This window comes from Fukomys damarensis, unplaced genomic scaffold (genome assembly GCF_012274545.1).
Source record: "Fukomys damarensis isolate Sample0158 unplaced genomic scaffold, DMR_v1.0_HiC HiC_scaffold_35, whole genome shotgun sequence".
NCBI classification, from domain to species: Eukaryota; Metazoa; Chordata; class Mammalia; order Rodentia; family Bathyergidae; genus Fukomys; species Fukomys damarensis.
Window position 1 is genome coordinate 17,772,642 of NW_022900947.1, and position 18,458 is coordinate 17,791,099.

Here is an 18,458-nt window from a genome sequence, read left to right on the forward strand (position 1 = left end):
AAAAAAAAAAAAAAAAAAAAACAGATTTAGTGTATATTTCAGATTCAGATACCTAATCAAACAAAAGAAATCAATGGAAAACACAGGGAATTAAGTATAACAAAGGAAATACTGTTTTCTCCTCAATAGCATGCATAACAAATATATAGGCTCTACTTAACATTTTCTAAGATATTGGCTCTGTATAGAGAGCCTTTATAATTAATCCCTTGCAAATGAGTATGTATAAACACAAAAGTCAAAGGTAATAATTTAAGCAGAAAATCAAATTTGATTCCCATGAATTAGTAAAAGCCAATGAAAATCTACTTATTCAGCTTATGTCCTATACTTGAATTAGAATAGTCTATCACATAACAGATGTTCAGTAACTTAGTCTGTATGATTAATGATCTCAAAAAGACCTCTTATCTCCACCTCTTTTGAGTACTTGGATGCATTCACTCTGTAGTGACAAATGTTAAGGTTTAACTCAAGCTAATATTCCCAAATTGTAATCCAACTATTATGCTAAAAGAAACTTTACTGAGTTGCTTTTATAAGTCTATTCTAACTAGGTTGGCTGGTTAATAAGATCCTGTATTTCCTAAAGTGAAAATCTATCATCACTATTAGCAGCAATAGTCAGCAATGCTGACTAAAACACTAATCTGAGTGTCAGAAATTACTCCAAGGGTTGTACACAGGTATATAATATATAAAAACAACCCAATGAGGTACTATCAGTCCTATCTTCTTAGAAAGCAATGAACACATAGCCAAGACACAGTATTAAGTGACACAGCTAAAACAGAACTCAGCACTTTTTTAAAAAATTAGTATACATTTGTAGTACAAAATGATTAATTTATCACAGGGAGCTGTTACATATAAATAATGCATTTTAATTCTTTTTTTGTACCCCTACCCCTCCTGGTCCCATTCCCATTGGTAAAAGCTCTATTTCTATTTTTTTCTTTCAATTCTTTTTTTCTCTGCCCCCTTCCTTTCCCTCCTTCCCTCTCGTTCCCCTTCCCATTTGAAAAAGATTTGCCTATGTTCTATTATCTTTTATTTTGCTTTTTATTTATATCTGGGGTTTTTCATGTAAGAAAAACCATTCAATATTTAAGCTTGTGTGTCTGATTTACTTCACTTAGTACTATGGTCTCAAGGTGCATCTATTCAAATTTATAAAGTACTTACTGTGTACAGATAGCACATTCAGAACTTAGCAATGTTACTCTATAAATTGTACCCTGGGATCTACTGCACTTCCTTTTAGTTCTAAATGATGGTGCCTCGGTGCATACCCACTCTGGAATCTCTGAATACGTATCATATAATTATTGCTTCAGACTGCTTCTAGGGATCCCAAAGAATGCACTATGATAATACTTTTTAATTCTCCCTGTGTCAACCAGGAAGGTTGTCTACCATCCAGTTCTATCACAGCAGTATCTATATCGGGGTTCATATTTGCTAAATACTTCTGGACCCAAAGTTTGAACTAGTTTTTTTTTTTTTTGCCTTTTGTAAGATTAAAAAAAAAATTCTATATATGTTTCAGATTTTATGCAAAAGCATGTTTTAGGTTGTTTTGTTCAAAACTTATCTTCTTCAAGCTTTACAAAGGACAGTTTATCACAACCAAGAGTGTTTATTTCTTTCACTCAATTAGAGAGTTCAGCCAAGTTCTGATCTCTATATTTTTTTGGTTTTCTAGAAGCTTGCTCTCAAATTGTGCATCAGATAAACATCTCAGGATGACACACAGCTGTATAGAACAAACAGGAGTACTCTTAAAAACTACAACATTTTCTATTTTATACCATTATCTTATATTGGGACTTTCATCCTTGTAAGATTCCAGAATTGAAATGAATCTGATATTCAAAAGAAAGACTAAGAATAAAAGGTAAATTATGTACATTAAATCACCCCATCATAATATACTACTTTGCCAAAAGAAATTTTAGCAAAATCAGAGGAAATGTCTGTAAATGAATATTCTATGCCCTTTTTGTGAAGTTAAAAGATCTGTCCAAAATCCACTGTAGTGACAAACTTCAAGTTCTATGCACAAGGCAATTATACAGAGATAAACACAAACCCTGTAACCAGAGTTTATGGTCCAGTTAGGCAAGGCTGAAAAAACTCTCTCTGATCATCTATACACTGTCTTATAAATTCTATAAACTAGTCCCTTAACATTTTAAAATCGACCTAGCATGAAAACAATAACTTATACAGAGTTGAATGCTCAAAATATGGACTGGGGCTAAGGATGAAGGTCAGTCATAGAGCTCCTGCATGAGGTATTGGGTTCTTAGCAATGTATGTATGTGTGCTGGTGGTGGTGGGGAAACAGACAACAGTTTCTTCCTCAAGTTCTAATTTTTCCCTTCAGAAAAAAAGGGTTAAAAAAAATGCTACCTAGTGGAATCCCAGATGCTTTGGAGACTAAGGCAAAAGGACCACAAATTCAAGGACAGCCTGGGATACTTGCCGTAGCAAGGCACTATCAAAAACAAAAAGGGCTGGGAATATAGTTCAGTGATAAAAGGGCTAACCCAGCATATGCAATGTCCTGCACTGTAACTTTGATCCCCAGTAATAGCCATCTGTAATCCCAGTACCTGGGAAGCTCAGCCAGGAGGATCGCTTGGAGTTGAAGCCTGCCCGGGCTATACAGTCAGTTCAAGGCCAGCCTGAACTAGAAAGTGAGAACCACCCCCAAAAAAACCCCAAAAACCTAGCACAGAGGGGAAGGGGGAAGGGAAGGAATGAAACTGTCAGATGTACTTGGAATACTCTCAACCTGTAGCCCAAAAACTGTTTTAGATAACTACTGGTTTCCAGTCAGGCTTTCTGACTTAAATTCAAACTTCTCTTTTCTAATTTGAATTGAATCTGCAAATTATTCTCTCATACAAACCCCAATATTGTTTTAGAAACCTAAACTCAATGTGAAATTTTATACTTAAATTTGTTTTGTGGAAAAAAAAAACACACCAAATTTACTTTTGTCTCAGCAACAACAACAAAAAGTAACTAAAACACTGTACCTAGCACTATCTGACACACAGAAAGTAGTGAAATGAATGACGAAGTAGTACTTGCTAAAGAACTAGGCTCCCTCAATATCAAAATATCTCTGTAATTTTGCAACTTGACAATAAAACAAAAAAGCATATAATCTAAAGTAACAATAAAAATAGCCACCAAACTAACAACTTCAAATATTTTCTTTCCCTAGGATTAGAGGTCCCATTTGACCCAGCTATTCCTCTGGGTATCTTCCCAAAATAATTAACAGAACCATACCACAGTGATATATGCATGCCCATGTTTATAGTGGCACAGTTTGTAACAGCTAAAGCTTGGAAACAACCCAAGTGCCCATCAACTGGAAACTGGATGTGTTTTTAAAAATAAAATGGAGTACTACTCAGCCATAAAGAATGAAAAATTAGAGACAATCACAGCTAAATGGATGCATACTGAGGCAATACTCAAGTGAAAATAGGACATACGTGCAAATAGTGAACAGTTTCTCTAGTATGGGAAACTGAAAGTGTAAATAAGGATTAAAGTGAGTAATTAATTGATAATGTGAAATAGGGATAAAAGATACTAAGGGTAGGGGAAGTGGTAGAGGAAAGGAAAAATATGAGATAAATCAGTGGAAACAAAGCTTTTGCAAATAGGGAGGGGTGGAAGGGTTGAAGGGAGGGCAGGGGAATGTGGAAAAAATAAGAACCAAGAAACATCGTGTAAAGGTACAAGTTCCCAATGATGGATGTAAATGTATTGTCTAAAACATACCAATAAAAGAATTTAAGAGAAAAAATACATTTTCCACAGATGGAAGATCAAACTTTTCTTTCTCTAAAATATCAGCTCAAATACTGAGAAATTAATTTCTTAAAATCTGTTATATCCCCAACTACATACAAACCACTTAATATCTACTGCAAAAGTGCTAGACACTGAATTCATCAATGCCTTCTCCTTTCCATAAAAATGAATTAGGATCTGAAAATCACAAATATGGCAACATCTTTACTCATTGTCTGTTCTTCCTTAACTACCTCAGTTTTTTCATAATTTTAATTATAAGAGCAACAAGGAAATACAATTTAAAAGAAATGCTTAAAAAAACAGGGACAGGTGAACATCTGACAGACTTTACTTAGTAACTTGTCCCTGGGAACTGAGTAACCATTTAAGACTAGAACAGTGTGTACTAATTTATACTGGAAATCAGCATAATCAGACTTAGAATTTATAGGTATGCATCACAAGCACCAAAGAAACTATCTCTAGATCCTTCACCGGTCAGGGGCAACTACAAAAATACACTATATTAGCTAAAGTCATGTCAAACTATGGCTATATTCTGACTTCTTCAAGCAGAACTTTCAGAAGTTAGCTCTATTTACCATCCTTTTATACTAAAAATCAAGCCTTCCCAACTATGCAATGGGTACATAAGCATGGCTGTATGACAGATAATTCCTTCCTACCCAATTAACTATATAACAATCTGAAAGTAAAAGCTTTAGCTGTTTTTAACATCTGAATTCTCAATATGAATATAGAACTATACAAACTATATCTAGGGATCATAAAACAGTTTTTAGCAAAGCATTCCTCATCAATACAACTACCACTAACCAGTTCTCTTACTATTAAATTGGAGTTACACTTCCAATCTTTTAAATTTAACTTATTGTAATAAAAACAAAACTAGGTTTGTCCCTACCTTTTCATATTTTAGAAGGAACAGCAACAAACTTACCCTGTCTGAAATAATTTAAATTTACAGATAACCTTTGGGAATTGCTTCACAAGAAATCTTCACAATACCAAAAATACTTAACACTTTCAGTTATCACATTAACTTAAGTTACTAGTCACTCCCTATTAATGGAACCAAAATCTTTCACAAGCACATTTTTTTTGAAAGCCTACCCTTCCTCTCTCTACTTCCTCTTATACACACAGGGAGAGTTCTAATACTGTGTAATTTTCTCACGTCTCAATTCCGAAATTCTGTTCTCTCTACTCAACTTAAGAAAATTTTGATACAGCGAATAAAATGTCAGAGATATACTTACTCAAGATGAGTAAAATCTGCCCTTTATTTTCCAAGGCCTTGACATATCTGTATTTTAAAATAGCATAAAAATGAGCCATGACTTTTGTTGAGCCTTGACTATTGTCAATTACTTTGTAAGTGCAAGTGATCAATAGTGGTGCCACTAAAGATTTTTTCAATGAAGATTAAAGTTTAAGCCAACAATACGTCTCACATGAAATCATAAAAATAAGCTGACTTATGGCAACTAGGTGTAGTGGTGCACACCTGGAATCGTAACACGTGGAAGGCAGAGACACGAGGAATGACACAAGTTTGAGGCCAGCATGGGATACAAAGCGAGTTCAAGGCCAGCCTGAACTACACAATGAGACCTTGTCTCAAAAAAATCCTAAAGCTCAATTGCACTTCATATGAAACTGGGTATGAAGTTCCAAAGAAATGCAGTATCTATCAAAGAACTAAAACATCTGACACAAAACTTAAAATTGTATATTGTGATTATACAATTTTTATAAGTGGTGCTGTACTATGTGAAACTATCAGAGAAATACACTAAATACTAACGATGGAATATAATACATGATATCTAAGCTCTGCTTCAAAATAATGAGACAAGGAAAACAGGCTATTAATTATTTTAAAAAAATGACAGGGGGGACGGTGAGTGATAAATACATAAAACGTTCACTACACTATTCCACTTCTGCAGTCATTTGAAAATTTCTATAAATCAAACGAGACAAAGGTCTCATTATTCCCTAACAATAGTTGTGTATTGTCTGCCATAAGACTCATGTCACTGCCCACATGACATTTTATTCCAAATGTCTTTTTCAAACTACCTCAGAGAAACTGCATCATGATAATCATTTTTAAAAATGGCTTATGCCACATAAATAGATAAGCAGAGGTAACAAAGAATAATTTTTTCGAATTACCAGACAATATGTATCACTACAGACATAGAATGAAACTATACAGTGCACATTTTTAAAAATCAGTAAGTTAAAATGTTAGAAACTCAATATGTGTGTGCACCATAACTACAGGACCCTAGGGAGCACCAATGGTGTACCAAAGAACAAAAGATTCCTCTTACCTTATTATGTATGCACACAAAGTCTCCATAACTAACACTAAAAAGGCCCCTCAAACCCCTATAAATGATATCTCAGCCCACAAATCTTTCTAAAAGTAGCTTTTACTAAAATATCTTTACTTTTCCATGACATGTAAATGTAAATGACACATCTACTAAAAAAATAAATAAATAAATAAATCACATTTTATAACATTAGCAAATTTCACCTGAAATACAGCACCAAATAATTAAAATATGACCCCCACAGCCTTATGTATTACTACCTAGAAAACAAAGTCATCTTAAATGATCTGGAAAGTCTAAGAAGGTCTACTTTGGACTATTATATTTGAAATCTGGATAACTTGAGCTTCCACTAAGTTCCTTAACTAACGGCAGAAAACTATAGAATAAGCATTTATTTTAAGATATGGTACTTACTTAAGAATAGTTTTTGCACTACTGCAGTCTTCAAATCGAATGGAGTAACCAACTTCCTGGCCCAACATCACATCCATTTCATCAGCAACTCTCTGAGCCACACTCATTGCAGCCACTCTCCTGGGCTGGGTACAGGCAACTCCTCTCTTGGGTCCAGGTAATGACCGCATGTACTCCACACACCACTGTGGAATCTATCAAATAATTTCACACTGAAATTAGTGTTACTCTGCATATTAAGTGTTTTAACATGAATAATCTCATTCAAATTATTTAAAGATTGAGTTAAGAAAATGACAAAAATCTTCATAACAACTCATAGTAACATGAGCTCGCTAGGCCAAGCCAAGAATGTCACATATGACACCAACATGACATTATTATACTGAGTGGGTGGCGTCCTGAGGTTTTGCTCAGTAAATGTTCAACAGTATAAATTGTTCCATCATTAACCATTTATCTATGCAATGAAAAAGAATACAACTTAAAAAAAAAAAACAAATACCAACTACCGAAATCATTCTAAGAAAAATATGTAGCTTTTAAGGACCAGGGATGTAGCTCAGTGGTGCCACGCCTGGGAAGTGCAAGGTTCTGAGTTCGCTTCCAGGTACCAGAAGAAAAAGAAAGATAGAGGTTTCAAACACATATATACAATGAGTCAGAAAATGTAAGTAAACACAGAAAACATATCCTCTTGGAGATAGTCTTAATTTAATTCAAATCTAGTTTGTAAGCCAGCAGAAGCAAACTCCTAGCACATTTACTCTCTGGTGTTTCTATCCTTCTCCCTTCAGCAACACTTTAGGTATACTAGGAAAAAAAAAATACAGCTTTCATCACTGAATGTAAAAAAAAAAGTTAATATTAGTAATTTCTGGGCTCAAATTCAGCAGCAGCACTTTGCTGAGGAACAAACCAAGGCATAAAGAGAAAAGTTCAAGTTGATGATCATAATAGTTCATTTTTTCCCTGTTCCATTTATCTTAAGAGACATTTTAAGACCACACTGGTAAAGAACCAAGAGAAAACTGTAAATGCCTACCACATTACATAGAAGTCAACTGCTACAATTACATAATTTTTTTCCATCAAAGCTTCCAAAGGGCTGGGGATTTAGCTCGGTGGTGTCACGTCTGCCTTGCAAGCCCAAGGTCCGGAGTTTGATCCCCGGTACCAAAAACAAACAACAACAAAAAAACTTTCCAAAAGCTTACCAGACTCTAATGCTTTAGGAAGCATGGGGGGGGGGGTTCCCCTGCAGAATTTCTACAGTGATAACCGATGAAGAACGTTAATTGCTGAATCATTAGGACATTTTGGTTGTCACCTGTACAATTTTAATGTAAATAATGTCACTAACAGCCAAAAGGAGATGATCAAGCCATTTCTTTGAGAACATAATCATACATATCACTAAAGGGCTTTAAATGAACAAAAATATTAAACTACAGCAGTATCTCCCTCGCCTTGTCAACATACCCAGGGTTATAGTGGTTCTCTAGTAAGATTTTATGTATCTATTCTCATTTTACCAGCTGTCCTCAAAGACAAAAATGTACTTTAAAAGAGCAAGTAAAATAAAATTCCAAAGTATTGATGAGTAAATAAAGGATACTTAAAGTTAACTCAGAATTCTAAAGGCAAAAATGTCCCAATTTTTAAATTCACTCCACATGAACGGGTAATTTACCCTTATTTTTTAAAAAGTCTTGGTTTTAACTTGTCAACTCTCAAACTCTTAGGACTTCATTATAATCCTTTAAAATAACTGATGATGCCAAGCTAACAAATATATTTCATGTGTATATGGCAACTCAAAAAGTGTTAAATATTCTTAATAAAATCTATCTTAACAAAAATAACTATAAAAATTAACTTTTCAAACCAAAATTTTTGTTGTGTGTACTGTTTTGAATTTTTAAAATTTTGAATATCTGGCTTTTAACAGAAGACAGCTGGTTTCCCATCTATTTTCAGTGTGTTGCAACATTTTGTTTTGTTTGAAGTTTACAAACTAAATTCTTGAATTTTTGGAAAGATTTTAGAGACTTTCAATGGTTCCCAAACAATATATGGAGAAATGCTCAGTTAATTCTAAGGAAAATGGGATTAAGACAGAAAGCAGGCTGTTGAAAAACTGTTTGTAGGATACTGGCTTGTTCATGCCAGGCATCAGTTTTTCTACTTGTTCCTTTCAACTTCTGACCTTCCTCCACTTGAGGCTATCTTTCTAAAAACTGATCCTGACTCCTTCTTCCTTTTTTATGCATTTATACTAGGTGATTTTTTTGTAGTCTTAATTTCTGATATTACCTAAATTACAATGTTAACCCTAACTCTAGCTCCCATCCCCAACCTAGTAGTCATTTCTAGCTGATGAATATGTTATTGGTATTTCAAATTCAACAAATTTAAAAGTAAAATCATAGGCCAGTGAGATGACTCAGTGGTACCCACCTAGCATGTGCAAGGCCCTAGCTTTAATGTCTAGCACTGCCAGGAAAAAAACAAAACAAAAAACAAAAAAACTACAGGCAAGTTATTTTCCTTCAAGTATTTTTCTTTCATAATAGTTAACAACATCCCAACTCTGATCCTCCCTTTGCATGACCAATACCAAGTCCAAACTTGTAATGACCTCCTATACAGCCTGTTAAAATACCCTCACCAGACCAGGTATTTACATAAAACTGTGCCATTCCCTCCAATTAAAAAGCCCTGGTAACCTTCCTATTGACAGCAAGATATATTTGAGCCCAACCTATACCACAGCTCTCCTTTGACCCACTGCCCCTTCACTTACTCTACAATCTAGCCACAGTATATACTTTTTCTTTCCTTTCTCTAAACTTTTGCTCTTGTTGATACTGTCCTTTTGGCCAAACCAGTTTGAGATCCCCTTATGTGTGTAGTATGCAAATTAAGCAGCAATGTAAAATGTCTTTACCATGGTCCTCAAAGTTAAAGATTTTGTTTAGATGTTTTTATTTTCTGAGTTACAAATAGATATAAAGAGTTGGCCACTCTTTAACGGTTTTAAAAAAATTTTGATAAAATTAACTGTTTATATTTCCCCAAATTCCCTGCAATCTTAAATATTCATATCAAGTAGCCCTCCCCAAGACAAATGTTAATGCAAATAATCACCAGCAATCTCTGAAATAAGGCTGATCACATCAGCAGAGTAACAGTATGAAATATAATACTGGTTATAGATGAAAGGACAGAAGTTTTAATGTTGAATTCACATACATCCATTAACTACATAGCCCAGGGAAACCTAGTAAATCTCTATAAACTTCTCGTGAATTTTGAGCCTCTTTTGGCTTATCTATAAACATGGACTGCCTTCCTTGCAGAGTTGTAGAAATTTTAAAAATGAGGTAATTCCTGAAAAGTAGATAGTACCTAGCTGTACTCAAGTGCTAACCTAAATGGGTGCTGTTACCACTACCCAACGTATGCCTCCAATTTCACTAGACAAACAGCTGAAATAAAAACTGTCATTACCTTCCATGCATTTTTAATTTTTAAAATTGCAATGACACAAGTAGAAAAAAAAATCTAACTGATTCTGTTTCTAATATCAACAGTGTTTTCCGTCACTTAGTATTCACTAAGGCTCAGTTTATAGAAAAAGCTTCCGATTTTACCTGCTATAGAATCTTTCAAAATGTCTCCATGAAAACGAAGTCTTTGTAAATAGGGAAGGGTGAAGGGAGGCACGGGTATGTGGAAAAAATAAGAACCAAGATATATCATGTAAAGGTACAAGATCCCAATGATAAATTTAACTATTGTTTGCTTTAAATGTACCAATAAACTTAATAGGAAAAACAAACAAAATGTCTCCATGAAATACTCAAATTTCTTTGTAGCACATAACTTCAAAAAGAAATTATATGTGCAGTATGTTCATGATAAACATGTATCACAGGTACGTAACCATGCAAAATGAGCCAGTAAGAAACATACAAGGAATTGTCTCTGTATAACATGGGCAATTATTAAATTCAACACTTTGTTGCACTGTCCAAATTTTCTACAACAGCCAGAGAATTTTGTAATCAAAAGAAACTTTTACTTGTAATTCAGGTTCAAACACATGAAGACAGTTAACGCAGCAAAATACAAATTGATAATTATACAAATGTAAGTTTCTCAGCTATCGTATTTATAAACGCAAAGGAGTACAACCTAACAGTTTCCAACTTATGTTCTCAAGTATGCTTATGCTAGAGTAAACGCATATGTGCCCTATGGAAGGCTCCCTATAGAATGCAATGTGAATCACAAATACAAATGCGGTCATGGCCTAATAATTTCCTCTTCTATAAACATGTGTATCCCTGCAAAACTATTAAAAACAGCTTAGACGGACACCTTCCAACAGAAACCTAGCCAATAATGGCTCATCAATGTTCCAGAAATATTCTAAATATATTAACAAAACTCTACCAATAGCATTTACTTCTATGTTTGAGGAGGTAACCAGATAAATCAAGTGTGCACTTTTCTCTACATACTTTAGCTTCTACATCTTTTGAAAGAATAGTTAAATATTCATGTAGTTCAATAAAAAAAAAGTAGAAACCACTCCAATGGCTCACATCTCTCCACCCAGCCACAAGCATACAACTTCTGTGCCCCCAAATCGGCCCCAGAGTCAAACTGGATAGATTATTAATGCCATGTTTAAGGCAATAAAATAGGAAAAATCAGCACTACTGTTTTCTCCTACAGGATCAGGGAAGATAGGTACTCCCTATAGATTTCCTGAGTCACTAAAAAATACTAAGCATCAAGGAAACTATTTGTCAAGGTATTCTACAAGATAGACACACAATGGAAGTGACCTTCAGAATCAAAAAAGCAGCATCTGATAAACTTAATTAGTAAAATCTTGTACCATGGTACACAGTAACTCACCTGTGTTGTTTTACCAGACCCAGTCTCGCCAACCAGTACAAATGACTGATGTCTAACCAGAATATCTGTAAATCTATCCTTGTATTCCCAAACAGGGAGCTGAAGCCGTTTCTTTAGAATATCATAGTATCGAGGAGTGTGGGGTAAATTGGTGAACGGATTAATGCACTGTGGAAGTGATGTGTGTCCTGCATGTCCAGTATGTGTCGAATGAGCAGAATGTGTTGAATGTGTTGAATGAGCAGAGTGGGTTGAATGAGCTGAATGGGAAGCTTTTAAAGGTGGTAATCCAGCACTGATAAGCATAGCATTAGTCGAAGCTCGCAATTCTTTCTCCTTTTCTTTCTCTCTCTCCCGCTCTCTATCTCCTCTATCACGCTCTCGGTCTCGATCTTTAGACCGATCTTCACGATCCCGGTCACGATCCCGGTCTTTCCTAGAAATAAAAATGTATAATTTAGATTCTGAATTTTAGGCAAAACGTTCATAACAACATTAACAGTCAGAGTACAAATTTGTCAACCCAATGCATAAACTGATATAATCTAAATGACTAAAAACTATCAGACACAATGGTCAAGGACAATCCATGCTCCACTTTAAATATCTTTCCCTCACACTCCTATGTAACCTTTAAAGTAAGGGGAAGTAAAACAAGAACTGAGTTTCCTCCAAGTAAAAGACATTCCTACCTGGACAAGAGGAATCAAGAGAAAAGGCAGCTAGTCTAGCAAAATAGGACGGCACCACAATCTTCCCTCAAGCTTTTGTGAAATTATGTTCTCTGTACTTTGTTTTATGTTATAATACTAAGTAAAAAGAGCATAGTACAGTATTACACCACTCTTCCAAGTAATACAAATATGAATTATATAATTATGGGCGAATTTGTTTTCTCAGTTTCTCTTTACAGTTTGGAAAACAGAGAAATTCTCTTATCAATTTTATAAGGAAAATTACATTTAAAACACTTGTTTTCACTGTTTACTCTTGTACTTTAACCTTAATGGCAAGAAACTGGAGGTATACTGTAAAATTACATACCTTAGTGATAAAATGAAATATAGTTAAACTAGACATCAACTTTACTGAAGATTATTAAATGGCTTACAGTGTTACAAGCATGCAGGTAATCAATAGGTCAAGTTTAAGTAATCAATTCTAGCATCTGTCTTCTTCTAATTTATAAAGATGGTCTCTAATATAATGATAACCATTTAATTTTTTTTCCATTGTTGGGGTCAGAAACCCAAGGCCTCATATCAAGTTAAGCAGTTTACCACTGTGTTACAGCCTTGACCCTGTAACGCTAATTTTAAAATAACCTATGAAAACTGACAAACAGCACGGGATGGAGGCTGCAATGGAAGGTGGCCTCTGAAGGCCTGGTGGTGGAAATAAAATCTATGCTTATTCATTCTAATCCAGTTTACCTCAGAACTTCTATAGCAGATAAATTTGCCGCAAGGTATGGCAACAGGGAGCTCACGTGAATCCCCTAAATGGGCCATTATGCCTTAATAACACATGAAAGGACTAATTTCTTGTGTCCAAAGTTAAAAAAACAAAACAAAACAAAACAAAACATTCCCCATGATGACATAGTTGGGTAACAATAACTGCCCTTGGCAGAATATATAGCTAAACTGCTAAACCCAACACTGAGTGAGAATGCTTCAACTACAAAAAAGGTAAGATGATCACCTATCTGATCTTGTACTTTTTAAAATATGCAATTGTATTCCACACAAAATTACTTCAATTTTCCCTTTCATACTAGTGTTCACCCACTACAGAATTATAAGGTGTACAATTTAGAACCAAACAAAGCATTCCCTCCCATGCAAACCCAAAAAGCTGAAGAAAAGCCAAATAACTTAAAGAACATAACATGAAGTCTCATAATTCAAACCTTTAAGAGTCCTGGCCTATCTTTCAAAAACACTACCAACCACCTGGCTGCACTTCTCTTAACCTACTTCTAGTCTAAGGCATCCAATAATTAAACATTTATATTGTCCCCAAATGCCAATAAGGCAGAGTTTACAAGAGAGAAGATAGAAATCCCTTTAAAGGCCATGTGGCCTAAATTTATAAATGTATGTTTCTAGCACTTACTCCAGCATGGGGAAAGGGAACAATAGCAACAACAAAATTAATGAACTTTTGCAGTTCCAGACACTTAAGATATGAACCTGACCTGGGGGAAGAGGGAATAGACAAAGTAAACTATGTAGTATATATATACTGCTCTGCTTTGTTAAAGTACCATCTGCACCAATGAACACATTTTTCAGGGACCCATACCATCCACACCTTCATTACCAAAACAACACCACCCAAATAACAACAAAAACCCAGCCCACAAAAGCACAGCACAGAAAGCAAAGACTGCATCCCCAAAATACAAAGATTAGCTGTGAACCAAGAAATGAAAACAACTGTAATATACAAAGTAAAGGGGCACAGGGAACACGTGCATAACCACAAGTAAGACATAAATCTCAACTTAGTAATATGTAAAGTGAAAAATATTAGTAAAGAAAGAAAGAAACAGGGTGGATAGGGAAAACTAATTCAGCACCTACAAATGTTATCTATGGCTCAAACTGTCTACCTTTAACGGGGAATGGAAGATAAAAATCAAACCCTTTGTGCTTCATAAATGTTAAGATTTGTCCATGCTTTCTCTTCTAAAAATGCATTCATTAGAAAGGAGTTTTGTTCTTAAAATATTTATTAGTTAAAGTAAAAAGCTTTAAAAAATCAAGGGCAGCCCGACGTAGTGGCACACGCCTGTAATTCCAGCACTGGAGAGGCTGAAGAAGGAGGATCACTGTGAGTTCAAGACCAGCCTGGGCTATATAGTGAGTTCCAGGTCAGTCTCAACTAAATAGTGAGACCCTGTCTCAAATAAAATAAAATAAAATAAAAATCAAGGACAGAGATATAAATCAAAAGGGTACTTTACTGACTGTAAGTCACAATACTATCAGGGACAATTTGACAGTTGTCAAGCACATGGTTCTCTGTACTGCATTTCAGTTCAATCCTGGCTCTTGCATTTAAGACAGTTATATGACTGTACTTTCCTTATCTAGAAAATGTGGCTGTTAAAGTCTTGTGTAGTACTGAAGATTTAGTATCTGTAATGTGCTTACAGTATGTCTGGTATATTGGAAATACCCAATAAATATTGGTCATCATTAAATCTTTTAAAGTTGGAATACTATATTAAAAATCTGCAGGGCCCCAGGGATTTGGCTCAGTGGTTCTGCCGCCTGCCTAGCAAGCACAAGGGCCTGAGTTCGATCCCTGGGACCAAAAAAAAAAAAAAAAAAAAAAAAAAAAAAAAAAAAAAAAAATCTACAGAATCAGCCTTCATTTTATTTTATTTTTTGCAGTACTGGGGATTGAACTCAGGACCTTGCACTTGCCAGGCAGGTGCAGTGCCACTGAGCTACATCCCCAGCCCTGCATTTTTAAAATAAGTATTACCTTTTCTCTGCCCTCTCCCTTTTTGGCAGCACTGGGGATAGAACCCACCCTAAGGAAGCACTTTACCACTAATCTACACCCCTGAGTTTCCTACTGTTTTTTGAGACAGCATCTCCCTAAACTGCTCATGTTGGCTTTGAACTCAATATCCTTCCTTAGTCTTCCAAGTAGCTGGGATCATAGGTGTGTACCACCAAGCCCACCCAGCTCCTTACCTTCAGAAACTTAATTCTAAATAAGTAAGTGTATGTATATACAAGGATGTGCATATTTTTCATCTATAAAATAATGGCAACTAGGAAACTACACATTAATAAATAGAACAATGGTTATGACACACCCTTACAACAGGAGTACTACGCAGTCAATGAAAAGAACACCTATTCGAATTATCTGTGTGAAATATGTAAATACGACACAAATTAAAAGGTCTCACTGCTATTAGAGTTCACGATGTGAGTAAATATGCAGGAAACTCCAAAACTTTTCATGATAAAATGTTTCCCAAGATGGAAAAAAGATTTCAGAAAATTTATTGCCTTCTTCATTATACTTCTGCATATAGACATTTGTGTTCCACTAGGGCAGATTAGCTTCACTTCCGTGCCATTAACAGGAAAAGCTCTTAGCAGAAGGTAGTACCTAAAACCAACATCAGAATGAAAAATGTCCCTATCTTCAAAATTTTTCCACACTTCACAGTAAATTGTCATTCTGGCTAATAATTTTATATTGAAGACTTTGTGGGTCTACGGAACGAGGGCAGAGTATGTCACAGACACATATAACTTTATATTGAGAGTAAATAAAACTCTGTATAGTTTAGGACCATGGATAAGGGTGAAATCTTCCACAAAATTACCCTTCATAGAACTAGAGAAATCAGACAGTGGTAACTGACACCTCAGTTCACTGAAGTGACAAACCTATTATAATACAAATACACTTGCTACAATAATTATCAACTCTTAAAATCTACACATCCTCTGGGAGGTTATCAAAATTGATATATGAGTTATCAACTGTTTAAAAAACGTTTAGCACAAATAAACACTACATGCCCATTTAAAAAAAAAAATCAGTTCTATGAGAAAAGGCACTCAGATGAGACAGGAATCAGCATAAAAAATTTCCCTCCAGAAGTTCTTTAAAACTTGGGCCTATTCCAAGATGAACTCTATGGGCAAATATCAAATAACATCCAAGGGATTCTTGCACCCAAAAATCTGATTTTTAAAAAGTATGTAATTTTCAAGAGAAAAGCAAGCACACAAACGTATTGAGACCACTATTACCAAAAAAAGCATTTTAAATGGTGTGCAAATACCAGTAAGCAACCTAATTCTGTTCCCAGGTAAATACTCTTATTTCAACCGGACCTCTTTTGAAACACATCGGTTGAATTTTAGCTAAATGACATGCAATTTTTGCTTCACAGTAATTAAGAACTAAGTGTTGACTATCTTCCAAGCTATTATACGTCATTAATACAGGCTATAATGACTCTTAACTATAGTATTAAGATGTGCTAAAGAGTAAAAATGAAAACTGCAGTGTTCTAGAATCTGCTACCAACTGTGTAGAACGAACATGTACAAGCAACCTTAACCCTGATCTCTCTCATTCCATCAAGGGCTTATTATATGCTCTTTTTATATGTTGTTTGCAGGTCTAATTATCCAAGACACAGTGCTCAAACATACTGATGTTTTAAAGGGGGCGGGAGGAGAGTGGGCAGCCCAACAGACTAATATTACAATGCCTACTAACCTAAGATTTAAAAATCTATAGAGTTAAAATGTGGCATAAACCTACTTCCACACAACAAATGGAAGGCACAGGAAGGTAATCCTGGATTATACATGTGGATTATTTATCACACACTGATACTTAAAAATCAATCCCAAACAACAAGTGAACAAAAATTTATAAAACTATATAGATGACAGTGATTCTTCGCCACAAGCACACAATAAAAGAAAATTGTGCAAAGTTATATGGATATTCGGACTTATGAAGTTTGTTTTTTCTGCCTTTATTAGCCAGTGATCTCTACTTCAGGAGCACTTGTTCGTGCACTAGGGAAAAAGTGATTTTGCTAACAATTCCTTAAATTAATCGCGAAATTCCTCTGTAGCTTTAGGAAAAGGCCAAGAGGAATCTAGAACACTATGTAACTGTATTCCTCAACCTCCACGTGGACGACATTTTGCCAAAAATACTAACAGGTTTTGAAAAGGGTCTCTACTTCAATAACTACTTATGAAGTAGAAAAGAGAGAAAGTAAAAACTCACGCGAAAAAATCTGCCTTCCACCCATCTCTGGGATGCTCGGTAACCACTAATTTAACTGAAGCAAGAAATAAGAGATGGCGGGAGTGCGCAGAGAGCGGAAGTTTGCCTACTACCTACTCTGCAATGTTTGAATGGACTGAGGCACGATCTCTCCCGCCAAACTATTAAATTCAGCCGCTCCAACCCTGCCTTTCACCCCATCGGGTATACTCCACGTTTTCGTTTCTCCCGGAAGGCCCTCTCTACGCTCTTCCCCCGGGAACTCACTCAACTCCCACCACCCTCGCCCCAGCCTACACGCAAGAATCCTCGCGCTTCTCCACTTCCCGCCCTCCGCCTTTCCCCCTCCCGAGCACCCAGACACTCCCTCCCTCGCCCAGGCCCTCTCGCCGGGAAACGCCGGTGCCCTTGGACGCGAAGACTCCGCTGCGCCCTCTCCCACCCTCGGCCCCGGCTCCAGGCCAGTCGGGGACTGAGGCCACGCGGTCCGCGCTGCACGCACGCCCGCCCGACTCCGTCCAAAGTGACTCTCTCCGGCCGGGCCTGGCAGAGGAGGCGCCCTCGTGGTCGCCATAGGCCTCTCCACTCTCCCAAGCCCAACCGCGGCCCTGCCACACACATCCCTGACGCGCTAGCCGGGCCGAAGTGGCCCGGCTTTTTCCCGAACCTGCGGCTGCTAAACTGAGCCTAAAAGCAAAACAAAGGCTCGGACTCTGGTAGCCACCCGACTAGCTCGGGTCCGGCTCGCTCCCCGCCAGGACGCAACAAAGCCCGAGCCGCTGCCTCGCGCCCCCGGCCTGGCTTACCCATCGGTCCCCGCACGCTTCTTTCCGGAGGGGTAATCCTCCCCCAGGTCCAACCGATGCCGCTTGGACATATTCGCACTCTTCCAACGGGCGGTCGAAGAGGAAGAAAAAAGCAGTTGGCGGCTCTATCGGCACAATAAAGGACAGCTACTTAACTCCGGGGGAACCCCCACCCCTCCCGCTACAAGAACCCACACGGTGCGGCCGGAACCAGGAGCTAAAATGGCGGCGGCGACGAGGGCTGGGCCTGCGCGCGCGCTTCCGCAGCGTCCGTGCTGTGCGTGCGTCTACGCGCGCACGCTGCCCAGAGGCGGGAATT

The 18,458-nt window shown here is 36.7% G+C and overlaps 1 protein-coding gene across 1 annotated transcript in view; it reads right to left on the reverse strand.

Moving 5' to 3' along the window:
• Positions 1-18,385, reverse strand: part of Dhx15 (DEAH-box helicase 15) — a 49,550-nt gene extending 31,165 nt beyond the window's left edge. The window contains exons 1-3 of the mRNA XM_010610446.3: positions 18,140-18,385; positions 11,541-11,976; positions 6,609-6,802 (exon numbers count right to left, since the gene is read on the reverse strand). Coding sequence (XP_010608748.1) covers positions 6,609-6,802; positions 11,541-11,976; positions 18,140-18,210 — 701 coding nt within the window. The 5' untranslated portion in view covers positions 18,211-18,385. The remainder of the gene's footprint in view (positions 1-6,608; positions 6,803-11,540; positions 11,977-18,139) is intronic.
• Between the last annotated feature and the right edge of the window lie 73 nt (positions 18,386-18,458).